We start from the raw sequence: 15,073 nt of genomic DNA, 5'->3' as shown, positions 1-15,073 counted from the left end.
GGTAACATATTACTGGTTCATTACTGGTTCATTACTTCATGTCTGAAAGTATGTATGAATACAATAAGAAATTCGTGGTAACCCAGTGAGTCCTCAGATACAATGTTTCACGCACACTAAACTGCAAATCAAGTAATTTGGTACAGCAAAGTCTGTATGATCATGAATTAGCCAAGCCGTATCATTTTCTGAACCAGCCCTGTTGCTTAAAAGTAGGGTTGCCAGACTCAATAGAGGACAGGACTTCTGTGCCTTTAATTGCCCTGCTCTCTTTTGAGTCTGGAAACCTTAAAGAGAAACCAGCAGACCCTTTGTTTAATTTCCAAGCAAAGGGTCTGCTGGTTTCTCTTTAAGGTTTCCAGACTCAAAAGAGAGCAGGGCAATTAAAGGCACAGAAGTCCTGTCCTCTATTGAGTCTGGCAACCCTACTTAAAAGGCATTTGCTTTTTTACATGGAAAACTTTGCAATAAAAATGCATCCTTGTGTTTGTCTTTCCCAGGTTAACTTGTTGAATTCAATTCATGACAACTTCCAGCAGTAAGTAGTCCTTTCTTTTCTGTGGATACAGTCCTCACTAACACAGCTTGGCCATTTCACCTCCTTTACGATGACCAGCCCTTGATTTAAAGAAACAGTCACATGTCTTTAAAATCTTTCCAAAAGTTTCAATGATCTATACCAGGCATCTCCAAACTGCGGCCCTCCAGATGTTTTGGCCTACAACTCCCATGATCCCTAGCTAACAGGGCCAGTGGTCGGGGAAGATGGGAATTGTAGTCCAAATCATCTGGAGGGCTGAAGTTTGGGGGTGCCTGGTCTATACTCTTAAGAAAAAAAATTAAAGTCACGTATCCCATTCAAGATATTATGCATGTCACATTATGCTCCTAAATGGTTCAGGTAATACTTGTTTCAGTGCCTTTTCTCTGAAACTATGACAGTATGCTGCTTCTTGTTTTTCAAGGGGAAATATAGAAAACAGTCCTACATTATTATTTCTTTTGTCAGACAAAGGCACACTTTAATAGGCTAGCCCTAAGAATTCTGTCGAACTCAGTGGGACTTGAATAAGCATCACTGGGATCCAAAGAGGCCAAGTTTGTCTTTTCTGTCAACTGCAAGCAAAGTTTGACTTCCATGATTTACCATTTAGGCTGCAGACATATTGTGTGGGCTCTCACTCTTCCCACAAGTGACCTTGGCACCCATTCTCCTTTGTCTAATGTGCTCATGCCATGTGTACCCCATTCTCATTTCAGAGCCATGGCTTCTTCTGGTGCTCGAGACCAGTTTCTGCGGCAAATGGAACAAATCGTAGAAGGAATTAAACAGAATCGAATGAAGGTGGGTTTATTACTTTCACATAAGTTTGGGTGGTGTTTCGTTTTAGACCTCAATATAACCTTTAGGATATGTGCAATGAAATGCAAACCTACAGAACATCTGGAATATGCTTTCATTCCTGCTCTGCTACATTATGCTCATTATTACCCTGTGAGCATACTGCAACATTCTAGCAATTGAAATAGAACCAGAGGTTGAAGATGCACCTCTATACCAAGCACAATGGAAATGATTTGGATTCATAGACTTGGCCCTGAAAGCAAATGCCTTGGAACATAATCAAGTGTGTGTTGTGTTCCTCCATCATGTAGCCTTCACCTGTTAAAACTCATGCACAGTTATTATCCCAGATCACATATCTGCCCAAATTCCCTTGCATTATTCTTTAAATTACAGTGGTACCTTGGGTTAAGAACTTAATTCGTTCTTGAGGTCCATTCTTAACCTGAAACTGTTCTTAACCTGAGGTACCACTTTAGCTAATGGGGCCTGCCGCCGCGCCGCCGCCGCTGCACAATTTCTGTTCTCATCCTGAAGCAAAGTTCTTAACCCGAGGTACTATTTCTGGGTTAAGCAGAGTCTGTAACTTGAAGTGTCTGTAACCTGGAGTGTCTGTAACCCAAGGTACCACTGTACCCCCTTTCATTCACAGAGAACCTTCCTTCAAATAAATGGCCATACTCAGCTTTTAGATGTAATGATTTGTAACTAAGATGTGCTGAATAGAACAAGGGATAACCTAAGGTGTAGGAAAGCCACTATTATTTAGGGTAGGCAGTACTACTGCACTTGATAATTGGCTTGACTCTGGCAAAGGCAGTTCATTATTTATCTGAGCACAGAACATCTCTTGACTAAAGGGAAATTTTATCTTCTTGCTATCTGCATTGAAAGGACCCTCTGTAGATGTTCTCCTGTGGAAAATGCCGAACCTTTAAAAAAACAAAACCAACAAGCTTATTTGCTACAGCCACTCTCACTCAAAAAGTGGAAGGTGTTTCCTTCTTGCTTACCATTTTTTAAACTCATCCCATTGGGAGTGAGACAAGCACTTCTAGCACATAGCACCAGTGTAGGCCATATACAGTGGGTTGTCCAGTAGGGAATCTGGCTCAAGTCAGTACACCTGTTGAAACCACAATGCAGGTATCCTTGAATGAGATCGTGTAGGAAAGAAACATCCCATGAGCAGAAAGGCAAAAATTCAATTGGTCTTGATTTTCATTTATGAATGCAGACCATGAAGGTGAGGCCTCATGAGTTACCTTACTTTTGAGATTTTAAGCAAAGGGGTGTTGGAAAAACCTTTCCTACAAGATAACTGACTTGTGGCACTGAAGGTTTCATAGTGATTTCTTTGCGATATTTCTGCTTTTTCCTAGTTGTACACTACCAAATGTTTCTGTTGTTGGAACAAGTGCAGATGCAGGGAGCACTTGTTTATCTGGTGGTGGTTGTTTTTTAAGAGAGGAGGGGGGGAAAGCTGGAGGATTTCATTTTTGGTCTTGTGCGTTGCAAGGTAACATAATACTTTCCTCTTGTTACCAACAGATGGAAAAGAAGAAGCAAGAAAACAAAATGAGAAGGGACCAGCTAAATGATGAATATCTGGAGTTACTGGAGAAACAAAGACTCTACTTCAAAACGGTCAAAGAATTTAAAGAGGTAAATCGCACAGTGGTGATTGGAGAGAGAGAGAACACACACACACAGAGCTACTTTGTCTCAAAAGCTCTGAACATGATGTGGTGCCTTAATAACACATACTTTGATTCAGCACTACTTTGTGATGCCATAGTGTCCCGTTCCCCGCCACCCCCAAATAATCATCTAGCGCTGTGAGTTTGTGGGCAGAATTTAGATTAGCTGTTCACAACCTTCTACCCTGCAGGTGTTTGGTGCTACAACTGTTAGCCATAGAGCTGAAGAGTTAGTCCTAAACACATAGGGCATGAGGTTCAGAAAGGCTGGTGTGAATGATTCTAAGTAATATAATTGGTAGCAGAAGGCTAAGAACAATCCGATGCATTAGTCTGGTTTTTTCATATACTCTTATTTTCCAGCATAATTCATACGGACCAATCCCATCTAGCACCTTTTCACTTTTAACAGTAAATTCCACCTGCCTTGCCTTCCATATTACGTACAGCATGTGTTAAAAGACAGACAGCTGATTTGGGCTGTCATCCTATATGCTTAGTTGGAAATAAGAACCATTGAATTTAATTACCCTTGCTCCTTTGTAGCCATGCAGGTTTGCACTGTTAGTATCGTCATTTAACTGACATGTCTTGTTTAATGTTTCAAATCTTCCATCTGTTTGTTTATCAACAGGAATGCCGCAAAAACGAAATGCTTTTATCCAAGTTGAAAGACAAGTGTTCTTGAAGAACTTCAGGCAGCAATTCATTCATATGATTGAATTCATTCTTATTCTGATCCAGCCCAATGACTAGATGTATTCCTTTGAGATTTAATGCAGTATAGCAGTTACCTTATTTGGTTACTTCATATGTGTGTGCATATATAAAAAGACATAAAGTGACACTGTTTTGTAAATGATTTACCTTTGCACTAGTTAACATTTCACGTGCACTAGAAAACATACGTGTTAAACAATAAATATGTATAAATCAAAAGCTCCAAATTTGTTTGGCTGACTAACTTGCCTTCTAAGCGTTTTTCTTCTTCTGTTCATGATTTTAAAAAACCACTTCTTCACTAACAGGGATGAGTGCAGATACTGATGTTTTGCCCATTTCTCTGACAAGCTACAACATTGGCATGTGAAATTCTGCACAGAGCATAGAAACCTTCAGCACAAATGACAGAATTTGATAGCTGTTTTAGAATTTTCTAAATCCTGAGTTCACTCTAGAAACAACATGTGTGCTAGCTGAAGACAGAAGGGGGTCCCAGGCTGCAGAGGTAAATGGGCTGAAAAAAGTGCAAATGCCTTGACTGAATCCAAGCGCCCGTACTTCAAAAGTTGGCAGTAGGGCTCCTTTTGCAATGGGGTGGTGGTGTATTTGGGGTACCAAACAATACAAGCAGGAGAATCAGACGTTCCCTCTGCACAAGCAGACGGCACTTCTGGTCACACAATAGATCTCTGTTTCCTTGTATTCTTCATGCGATAGGGACACACCTGCCTGCAGTCCCCTACACTGCGTAATATGCCTTTTTGCAGGGTTGTCTGACCAACAAGTAGCTTAATATGTGTGGGTATTGAGGATCTGTAGCAGGTAATGGTGGGGGGACTTGATATAGCCATAGTTTTCAAAGCAAGCTGATGCAGATGTTTCCTCCTGTACCAGTAAATTGATTTAAAACAAAACAAAAACCTCGCAGTCTCTGCTCCTGGAGAGACTAGGATCTTGAGGTAGCTTGAAACCTCTAAGCAATAGTTTAAAGCTTGAAAATTCAGTCTGCATTGATGTCACCAAAGTATATATTGCATGCTGTTGTTTTAAAAAATATATATATTTGACAATTAAGTTATTTTATACAGACCAAGCTACCAGACTCATTTCAATGAGCCTGATGCCAACTTTGCATTGCTCTTAAAACTGAGGTAATAGCTGAACACGCAGCTGAGTAAAAGAGCTTTACCATATTTAAACCCAGCTCATAGTAAAACATACGTGTGATGCTGCAAGAAAAGATTGCACTTATTTTTCATTAAATACACATTAGCATTTTTCTGGAAGAAAAGAACACCAAGAGTTTGCCAAAGTATGGTGGTAACCGCTAAATGACTCGGAAGGAAACCAGTTGATGCAATATGTTTTCCGCTCTTTGCAGATTGATACGCTGTCCTCCCCGTGTATCATTCAATGTTCAGAGTCATGATTTCCCCCATAAAATGTATTTAGCACTATGGTAACAGGGCTAAGACATAAAACACATGCTGGCTACATGTAGGCAAATCCAGTCCACTTAATAGGGTCATTTGCAGCTACTAAAGGAAAGTTTCCACATATCTATATTTTCCCCAAAACAACTGATTTGAATGGAAGGCTCTGGACTTGCTAGCTGGGAAATGCTCCCCTGCTGTAGTCTTCAGAAAATTGCCTCCATCCTCTACTTAACAGAACACTTCTTTGTGCCATTTCACATGATTGTTTTTGCCCAGTTTTGCTGTGATTAAAGTTTTAAAAGTTCAGCCGCCCAAGTTCAATGATTCTTGTATCTTAGCAGTCACTGATCTTTATTCTGATTAATATCTGAATAATAACTAAAGCAAACAAATATGGTTAGGGATTTTATTTATTGCTGACCCTTTACTTACCTCCAGGCTCTGTGTATTGTAGTGCCTTGTAACTCTTGGAATTCTTGTTTTTGGTGCCTTACTACACCCGCCATAAATGTTTCATAGTAAAAGTTATTGGTGACACTAAAACTGGCCTCTGACAAAGGAGCAGAACAACTTTTAAAATACGGTCTAGCCTTTGCAAGGCAGAGGCTTAATTGTGATCGAAGTGGGGTTCTTAAAATTATTTGCTGCCTTTCATATAGGTAGCTGCAGCCAACTGGGCAGGAGGACTTTTGCAATGGTTAGAGATGTCTTCTCTAGAAAACTGGGCTGCATTGCAATGGGCTATGTTTCTGACTGCTTAATTCCTGTTCTTACTGCTTAATTCCCACAGTCAGTGAAATATGCAAATGGAATTACCTAGCAAACAAAATTTGCATAAATGATCTTAGTACAATCTTAGTCTGGCAGCCATGCCCCCCCCCCACCATTGCTCTTTTTACCTCTGCCTCACAAAAAGGTTCTTGAATGCATTGTTGTAGTTTTTGTTAAAAGCTGTATAAATCAGAGGATTGAAGAAGGAGTTGGAGTAACCAAGCCAGAGGAAGATGCTTTTCCAGACTGGTGCTATGGTGCAGGAGCAAAGGGGGCTTATTAGTTCTGTGACAAAGAAGGGAATCCAGCAAAGTACAAACACACCAATTAAAATGCCAACCATCATAGCCGCTCGCTTCTCTTTCTGTTCTCTCCATGTTTCTCCATCTGTCTGGAAAGTGACAGTCGCATGACGAGCTGTAAACACCATCTGCGGCTGATGAGAAGCTTCTTTCACCTTGACATAAAAGCAAACAGGAATTATTACCAAGACAGTATTGTTTAAGTAAAGGATTTCTGCGTGCACACACACCCCTTCACTGCTTTTCAAATGACAGACCAGCTGTGTCCAAGCCCAAACTAGACTTCAAGCTCTATATATGTATATTTATTTATATATACATATATAGTTGCAGGGTTTTTTGCTGGGGTGGAGGGAGGCAAGAAAAGTGCAGATCAGGACAGAACTATGCTGCCCCGTTTTTCACTCCAGCAACATACAGCACAAACTACTGCTGCACTACCTCCAATAAGTCGGACTCCAAAGGGTGGTGAGGTCTTGTGCATGGATTTCTGGCTTTCAAGCCATTCTGCCCTAAACCTATTCCCCTTGCTCTCAAGCAGTGCAAAGTAACACCTGACGCAGCACAATTAAAGCAAAAATGGCAATGTCCCCAGGTGAACATTGCACATAAATGTGCTTTTTTTTATCCTAGTCAAACTATTTGGCACTTTTGTTATAGTGATCCAACATTTGGCTAGATGTGTGAGCCAAAGGAAAACTGGCCTTCCCTCCTCTAGCCTATAGAAATGTATCCCCCTGTCCAAAGCGCGCGTGCACACACACACACACACCCCACAGGGTACTACAGCAGCATCAATAACTAATGGAATAAATCAGCAATGAATAAAATGGGTTCTATTCAGTTCTTCCACTGCTAGATGTCTTTCAACTGACCTTCATCACATGAGAGCCCAGGGTGGTTTGATCTAGCAGAGGCGAACGCCAACAGGAGAAACAGAAAGACTGTTTTTTTCATCAATTAACCCTTCCCTGTAGACCCTCTCCTCCCCCAAAAAAGAATACACCAGTCTGCCTCAAAACGTTGCACCCTCTGACATGAATCATACACACAACACTGGAATGACCCCATCTGTTTGCTCTCTGAATGGCTAATATTGCTGGGAAATATTGCTGGAAAACTAAAACAACCACCAGCAGCAGCAGCACTGCAGGACTTGCCTGGTACTGGTTGATGATGACTAGCAAACAGTATTGAGGAGAAGCTCTGGTGCTGAACCCAGGTCCAATTAAGGGCTTCCGGGTGACATCCAATGATTTCCACCTGGTTGTGCAACAGAAATCCACTCATGCAGTGGGGCTTCTGGTCTCTCTCCCATTTCAGCTCTGCCAAATCAGCTTGAGATGCTTCCATGTAGGGGAAGCAGTGGGGTAGTAGAGAGAAGCCTTTGCTGGATCTTACCCTTTGTATGAGGCTTTACTGACAAACAGCAGAGACCCAACATGAGCTACAGCTCTTTTGGGGACTGCTCTGGCCTAAAGAATGCTCTGTCTGTCTGTCTGTCTGTCTGTCTGTCTGTCTGTCCTCAGCTTTATTCAGTAATCCAACTACAAAGGAATGGGCTAAACATAATCGTCATCACTGAAGTGAGAAATTAATAGGCATTTAATGTTGCTTTTCCTAACTCAGGGTTCCATCTATAAGGGCCCGACTGTGTTTTGAACCTCTTTAGAATGAGAGGAGGATAGCAGCCCCCAGAAAGGCTAAGTGTCAGCAAAAAGTCACCTATCAGTCATCAGGGTGGACAGCGCAGTCTTCCCCTACAGGTGAGAGGCATGACTCTGGAATGTAACAATACAGGAGAGAGTGCAGAGAGGCCTCTTTGAAACCTGCAAGTACATCGCCTATGCTAGGACATAGAAGGGCATTTATTTGCCTGTTCCTCCTCCTCCTCTGCATTGATATTCTCAACCAATAAATCAATGACTGCAGATCTTTCCCCTGGATCTATATTAGTAGCCTAAGCAAATGCTCCTCTGTTGAACTTGTACCGGGGAGGGGGGGAGGGGGAGGGATGAAATTGCTATAGTAACAAAAATAGGTAAGTGGGTCTGGGAGTATACCTGCCAGTTTCACTTCAGACTTTACTGCCTCCAGGACATGCAGTAAATATAGTCTGCCTCACTGATTTGTTCTCCTTCCTGCTGCTTCAGGTGTTTCCTGTCATCCTGGACCCTTTTCTGCAGCCTCCTCTCCTTTGTATTTGCTTCTACCTGCATCAAAAGTCCTGGCAACCAGAACTGAGAACTGTGGTCTACTTTGATCCTAACATAAAAGGCTTGGCCCTGCAGGTGATTAATTGCCAGGAATGTTAGCAAACCTTATCCTGCTAGTAAGCTTACCTGTAGTGACCCCATTGATGGCATTAAAACAAACTTCTGTTTCAGTGTATCTGAAGAAGTGTATGAAAGCTCATACCAATGACAAACGTAGTTGGTCTCTAAGGTGCTACTGGAAGGATTTTTATTTTTATTTTGTTTCGATTACATTAAAACAAAATATACTATCCATTTTATGTCCTAATTCTGTTGCATGTGCAAGTCCCACTTAATTTAAGGGGGCCTTCTCTCCCCCCCCCCAATTCCTCCATGCAGATATAGGTTTGAAGCCACAGTTACTAACAAACAAAAAACAGAATCGATTTTATGTGTGCAAAGATTAGGGACCCCTCCAGACAACCTGTTTATTGAGCCAAAATTAAAAAAAATCCTTCAGTAGCACCTTAAAGACCAACTAAGTTTTTATTTTGGTATGAGCTTTCGTGTGCATGCACACTTGAGCATTCATCATGATTTGCTTGCACAATTCAGGAGATTAGATTATATCCTGTCTTTATTGAGCATTCATTCTGATTTGTTTGCTGCAATGTGCCTTTGTCCTGCATTCCTGATTTGCTGGCAGGTTTTTTATAAATCACCCCATTAATCAAGTGTTCATCTAACACTTTTCATTGTGTTTCCCTGTTACTTTCCTAACAGTAGAAAGTATGGGGATTATTATTTTTTAAGTGGATTTGTTGCACTAGGGCAATAGAATCCCTTAATCCATTTAAAACGTGCAAGCCTAAAGTTCCTATGTGTGCTTGAGCCACTCCTGTGAAATAGTGATAGCTTGCAGGTACCCCAAGTCTTGTTAACTCTGCACAACACCTCTTCCTTCCCAAAAAGATAACATTGGCTCAATGTTCCTTATGTCTTGTCCATTCCTTATTTGTTTTATTTCAATATTGAAACAAGGACACAGTAAATAAATAACTCCAACAAACATATTTGCAAAAAATATGCAGAATGTTGATAACCTATTTCTATCTGGAATGTGACTAATCAATCTCCTTCATAGATCGTATCAGAATACCAGGAAAATGAAGCACCCAACATTGCAGTCCTTGCCCAGGCAAATTTGAATACATTGGAAGAGAATGCAGTGACTCTGCTCACTTGAATCATCAGTAGCACTAGTAGCTGGCATTGTTAGTTATAATTAAAACTGCTCCACTGTAAAGCCAAGCATGAAAAAAGGGTTTCAAGACAATGGTGTGCACACAATGAAATAAAAAGACAGGCTTAAAATAAAGAAATTCATTTTGGGTTGGGACTGTATATAAGGACCTTTTGCTTATCAAGAAAGGAAACAGGACTGGGGGTAGTGGAGCGCTTTTCCTAATCAAGGATGCTAAGAGACTTGTGCTGTAATCCTATCCACATTTACATAGAAGAAAGGACCATTTAATTCAGCTGGGGTTACTTCGACATAAACGTGAGGAGGAACCTGCTGTTGCTTGCAACAACTAGATCTGCATGTGCACCCCCAAAATGTAACCGTTATATTCAGGTGCCAATTCACACATTCAGATAAATTGAAAGTTGCAAAACACACAACAATTTTACCATGATAATACACTAATCTAATAAAGGCATCAGTATTATCTTTGCTGCATCTTCCCCTCCCACGTGGTGACATGATGAAGATCTAAGGGCCTTTGGGGTTTACGATCAACAATTCCCTGCACAATTTATTGATAACAATAAATTATTTTTCAAGTATTAAGTACTTGCCTTAAGAAATGAAGATTTTTGTCCCACACATCAAGTTGCAGCTTACCAAGACATTGATAACGTGGTGCAATGTTATACATGTTTATGCAGAAGTAAGTCCCACTACTTTTCAATGGGGCTTAATCCCAAGGACTGCACCCTCAAATGTTCAGTATGTGTGTGTGCACACACATTCTCGTGTGTCTGTGACACCGTATTATACAAATTTCATTTTTAATATCACAAAAAAATTATATTTATCAAAGTTCTTTCTCTGCCTACGAAAAAAAGCAAACGGTTGCAAACTTGAAAATTATGGAGCCAATAACATAGGAAATGCAATTTTTTTAAAAAAAAAAAGTCAAAAGGTTAAGCTTTTGTGGACTACAGCCACGTTATCACATGAATGCAGTATTATTCTGGGGTACCCATGTGGTGGTGAGACTGTAATGCAGAAAAGTGCAATGAGAGTTTTGTAATTAACAATGGGAGTTTCCCAAAACTGTTCTTGATAACAACTGCATTGTTATACCAGTAAGCCAATTAATTTTTTATTTTTTAAAAAATCAGAATCTGATAAAAATCCTCTCGGTTTTACAGTCATCATCCCCCAGAAAGAAACAATTCCATCATCTTGTCCCCACAAACTACCATGTGTACATATATAGCTGAAACTCAAGATAACACTTCATGCATCTTATGAAGTGGACTATAGTTACCAAAAGCTTCATGCAATGATACATTTGTTAGTCTTTAATTGTTCTATTTGCTGCAAGGAACTAACAGAGCTACCCCCCCCCCCCCCGGAAATTGCTGCCATGGATTTTGGACACACTTGAATGAATTAAAGCTGGAATCTGTCACAATCATTCACATCAAGCCGTGCAAGGAAGCTATAGGGAAATCAACTAGGATCATTTATGAACTGAAACGACAGGCACTGAAGATCAAGCCCAGACAATGTAAACTTTTGTTGCTGACTTCAATGGTATGGAGACTGTAACCAGTATGAGAAATGGTAGTACATAGTAATATGGATAGCTCAGTCAGCAGAACATGAGATTCTTAATCCCAGAGCCATGGGTTCAAGCCTCACATCAGGTGAAAGATTTCTGCATTGCAGGGGGTGGTTGGACTGCATCCTTCATGCACCCTTGCAACTCTACAATTCTATCAACAGCAATTCCTTATGATAGCTAAATAGAATCTCCTTATTCAGAGACAGTGTGCCTTTGAATACCAGGTGCTTAGGGCATGCAGCGAAAGAGCCATGCAGCAAGTAGGCATTCCAGAAGCACTGGACATGCAAAGTTCATTCCTGTATATTCTACCTCCCCCACAATTCATCTTCACTTTCTGCACGACTGGCTACGAGTTAAGAAATGCACGCAGGTGGATAAGGTTATGTAGCTGCTGATGCATAGATGGACAGACAAATGATGACTCTAAAAAAAGACTTCATTTCCAAACTCTTTACCACAAACAAGCATGCATGACAGAATAATTCAATACATAGTTAAACCATTCTGTAACCAAAACAGTGCAGAGAGCTGGGAAGATGTGTGCATGCCAGCGATATTGATATGGTACCTCAGTTTAAGAACAGCCCTGTTTACGAACTATTCGGTTTACGAAATCCACAAAACCGGAAGTAGTCTCCTGGTTTGCAAACTTTACCTCGGTCTAAGAATGGAAGCTGAACAGTGGAAGGGCACTGGCGGCGGGAGACCTCATTAGGGAAAGCACGCCTTGGTTTAAGAATGATTTCGGTTTAAGAACAGACTTCCGGAACGGAATAAGTTCATAAACCGAGGTACCACTGTAATTCCCTTCCTACCAAATAATGAGTCCCAAGATGGTTTATAAAAAAGGAACCCCTAAAAAAATAAAAAAAATAAAAGACAGACACTATTAAAGACTCTTGAGTGTAACCCTAAACTCATAAATTTATTCCTACTGCCTTCAGTGGCACTGTGAGTGTGTTTAGGATTGCAGATGAAGACTACAGAAGACTCAATTTAATTGAACATGGTGTGGGTTTCCTTCTGTGTAAACATGTACATGATTGGGCTGCATTGGATAAATTAGCTCTTTTCCACTTTGGTTGTGCCAAAGGATAAAACAGTGGAAACCATTTATTATTTGCCTCATCTTAAAAATATTGTAAAACCTTAGAAGCATTGCACACCAAATACTTGTATTTACAAAATGGTTTCTTTCTTCACACAATGAGCATCAGTTTTTGAGGCTGCACCAAAACAAAAAAGCAATGCATAAGACAAAAATAGATTTCAAACCAGCTGTGTAATTTTGCACTTCCCCATTCATCCTGCTACACTGGCTGTCTAATGCCTGCATTTGTCTACTTTCCATCTTAGATGTGCCACTCCACTCTTATCCTCCAGGTATTCCTAGCTGAACCTTTCTGTCCTGATGTTCACTTTTGCTGTTTCTAATACACCCAGAAGTCCCTACAGCTGTTCTAGAAACTCTTCCCAAGGTTAGAGCTAACCCCCAGAGCATAAATAACACTGAGTAACTTTCTCCAGACCCCCCCCCCCCACACACCTGGGATTAGAGGTAGACTCCCCGCAGCAAAGAGCAGGACTTCCAAGCAGGCTTGGAAAACCTACACTTCACACTTAAGAAGCAAAGCAAAAGCTCTGCATAAATGCACTTCATCCCCTTTTCACTGTGGCCCCCTGAATTTCCAGCTTGCATCTTTCTGCTTGCAAGTTTCAAAACTTGATAAAGAAAGAAAGCAGCTTTCATTCAAGGCTGCATAAAAATTTTAGGCTGCTTGAAGCAACGTTTCCAAAGGGCGAATGAATGCCTCTCCTTCACAGCCTCAGTTGAAGATCTGAAATTCCGGAGCTATAAAACCAATGTTTGAACTGCACTGGTTCGAAATAACCCTGGCTTGCAGCAACTGCTGTCTACACCTGCTCAAGCGCCAAGTTCAACAATTGTTTGGATGCCTGCTGCATAGCTGCCAAGTTATCCCTTTTTTTAAAGGGATATTCCCTTATGCTGAATAGGCTTCCTCGTGAGAAAAGGGAAAACTTGGCAGCTATGGCCTGCTGGTGAAAGGCAGATTTAGATTCCGGTTTGTTAAACGTCTCCAACCCACCGTTCGCCCTATTGCTATACCACCCCAAGAACCGGGCCTTCTGTGTATGCTGCGCGCGACCCCCTGCTCCCCCACAGAACTTTAGAGTTGGAGGGTCATCTAGCCCACCCCCTGACAGATCCGAGGGTGGCGTTGCGGGGGAGCCAGATTCCAACGAAGCATCGCATATCACGTTCCCCCACCCGCTGTCCGCGCGAACTCCTCCCAAAAGTTGGGAGGGACCCCCAGGGATCATCTAGTCCAACCCCTGACAGATCAGAGTGGCGTTGCCGGGGAGCCGGATTCCAACGCAGCCTCACATATCACGTCGCACCCCGCACCCCCGTCCTCCCTGCGCACCAATCCCATCCCCCGCGGTGCTTTACCTGGCCCGTTTCTGGGAGGGGCCCGACGGCGTTCCTGCCTCCGACGCGGAACTTGGCCGCCTTGTAGATCTTCCAGTAGACGAAGAGCACGACGCCCAGGGGCAGGTAGAAAGCGCCCCCAGTGGAGAAGACGGCGTAGGCGGGCTCGGGGCTGACCTGGCAGCGCTGCTGCTCGGCGCTGTACGAGCTGCCTCCCCAGCCGAGCAGCAGCGGCAGCAGCGCGATGAGCGCGCCCAGCGCCCACGCCACGCCGATGAGGGCGCCCGAGGCTAGTCGGCGCGCGCGCGGGGTGTAGCGCAGGTGCCTGGAGACGGACCAGTAGCGGTCGAGGGCGATGGCGGCCACGCTCCAGATGCTGGCCGTGCAGCAGAGCACGTCGCAGCAGACCCACGCGTGGCACAGCGCCCGGCCCAGGCGCCAGCGCCGCCCGCCCGACAGCTCCTTGGCTAGGCTGAGGGGCATCACCAGCGCCGCTACCAGCGCGTCGGCCGCCGCCGTGGACGCCACCAGGTTGTGCGGCGCGCGGTGGAAAGCCCTCACGCGCACGATGGTGGCCAGCACCAGCAGGTTCCACACGAGCGTGGCCAGAGTCAGCAGCGCCAGCAGGCTCAGCACCAGCAGGCGGAAGAGGGACAAGGGCTCGCCGTCGCCGCCTGCGCTGGGAGACGACGACGAGGTGCGGTTGGCTCCTCCGGCGCCTGAGGAGCCGTTCAGCGGCATGGTCGGCTTGGCGGGAAGAGGAGCCGCTCGCCGCCGCCGCCGGGGCGCGCATAGAGCTCGCGGCGCGCCAAACTGAGGGACAAGGGGAGCGGGCGGAGGAGGAGGAGGCGGGTACAATCAACGCACCTCGCCGCTCCTCCGAAGTGCTTGGGAAACTCACGCCGGCGGGCAGGTGGCCGGCAGCCTAGTCGCGCAAAGCGCAGCAGCTGCTCGCTCCGCCCCCTTCGGAAAGGCCGCTCCCGCAGCCATCGCCACGTGCTGCTGCTGCTGCCCCGCGCGCCTCGCTTTCCCTACCCTGGGCGTGCGTAGGACTGGAGCGGGCGAAAAGAGCAGCCTCCAGACTGTACACTGCCTCTACGAGAGCTCTCCAAGGCCCCTGATAAAAGGTGGTTTTCCCAGCTGCTGGGGGTCGAACCTGCGACGCAAAGCACAGCCCTACACATCCGCCTCCACTATCTTACAGCAGTAACGTAAAGCACCTGACCTGGCCCCAGTGCCTAATCAGTGTGATAGGCAGGAAGAAATTCAACTGGTGCAGCCTTTTAGT

At 43.7% G+C, this 15,073-nt stretch overlaps 2 protein-coding genes across 2 annotated transcripts in view; one reads left to right on the top strand and one right to left on the bottom strand.

The window, feature by feature from the left end:
• The window catches only part of CCDC93 (CCC complex scaffolding subunit CCDC93), a 38,868-nt gene extending 34,884 nt beyond the window's left edge, over window positions 1–3,984 (top strand). Inside the window, exons 20-23 of the mRNA XM_060279192.2 lie at window positions 501–538; window positions 1,261–1,345; window positions 2,897–3,010; window positions 3,680–3,984. Coding sequence (XP_060135175.1) covers window positions 501–538; window positions 1,261–1,345; window positions 2,897–3,010; window positions 3,680–3,733 — 291 coding nt within the window. The 3' untranslated portion in view covers window positions 3,734–3,984. The remainder of the gene's footprint in view (window positions 1–500; window positions 539–1,260; window positions 1,346–2,896; window positions 3,011–3,679) is intronic.
• Window positions 3,985–4,939: 955 nt separating this feature from the next.
• Window positions 4,940–14,730, bottom strand: LOC118083014 (5-hydroxytryptamine receptor 5B-like). Its single transcript, XM_035111010.3, has 2 exons — window positions 13,807–14,730; window positions 4,940–6,432 (listed from the first exon to the last, which is right to left on the bottom strand). The coding sequence occupies exons 1-2, from the start codon at window positions 14,524–14,526 to the stop codon at window positions 6,100–6,102; spliced, it is 1,053 nt and encodes a 350-aa protein (XP_034966901.1). The 5' UTR covers window positions 14,527–14,730; the 3' UTR covers window positions 4,940–6,099.
• Between the last annotated feature and the right edge of the window lie 343 nt (window positions 14,731–15,073).

Source organism: Zootoca vivipara, chromosome 1, assembly GCF_965207765.1.
Source record: "Zootoca vivipara chromosome 1, rZooViv2.hap1.1, whole genome shotgun sequence".
NCBI lineage: Eukaryota > Metazoa > Chordata > Lepidosauria > Squamata > Lacertidae > Zootoca > Zootoca vivipara.
The sequence above is the reverse complement of the archived record's forward strand: the minus strand, read 5'-3'. Positions and strand labels throughout refer to the sequence as shown.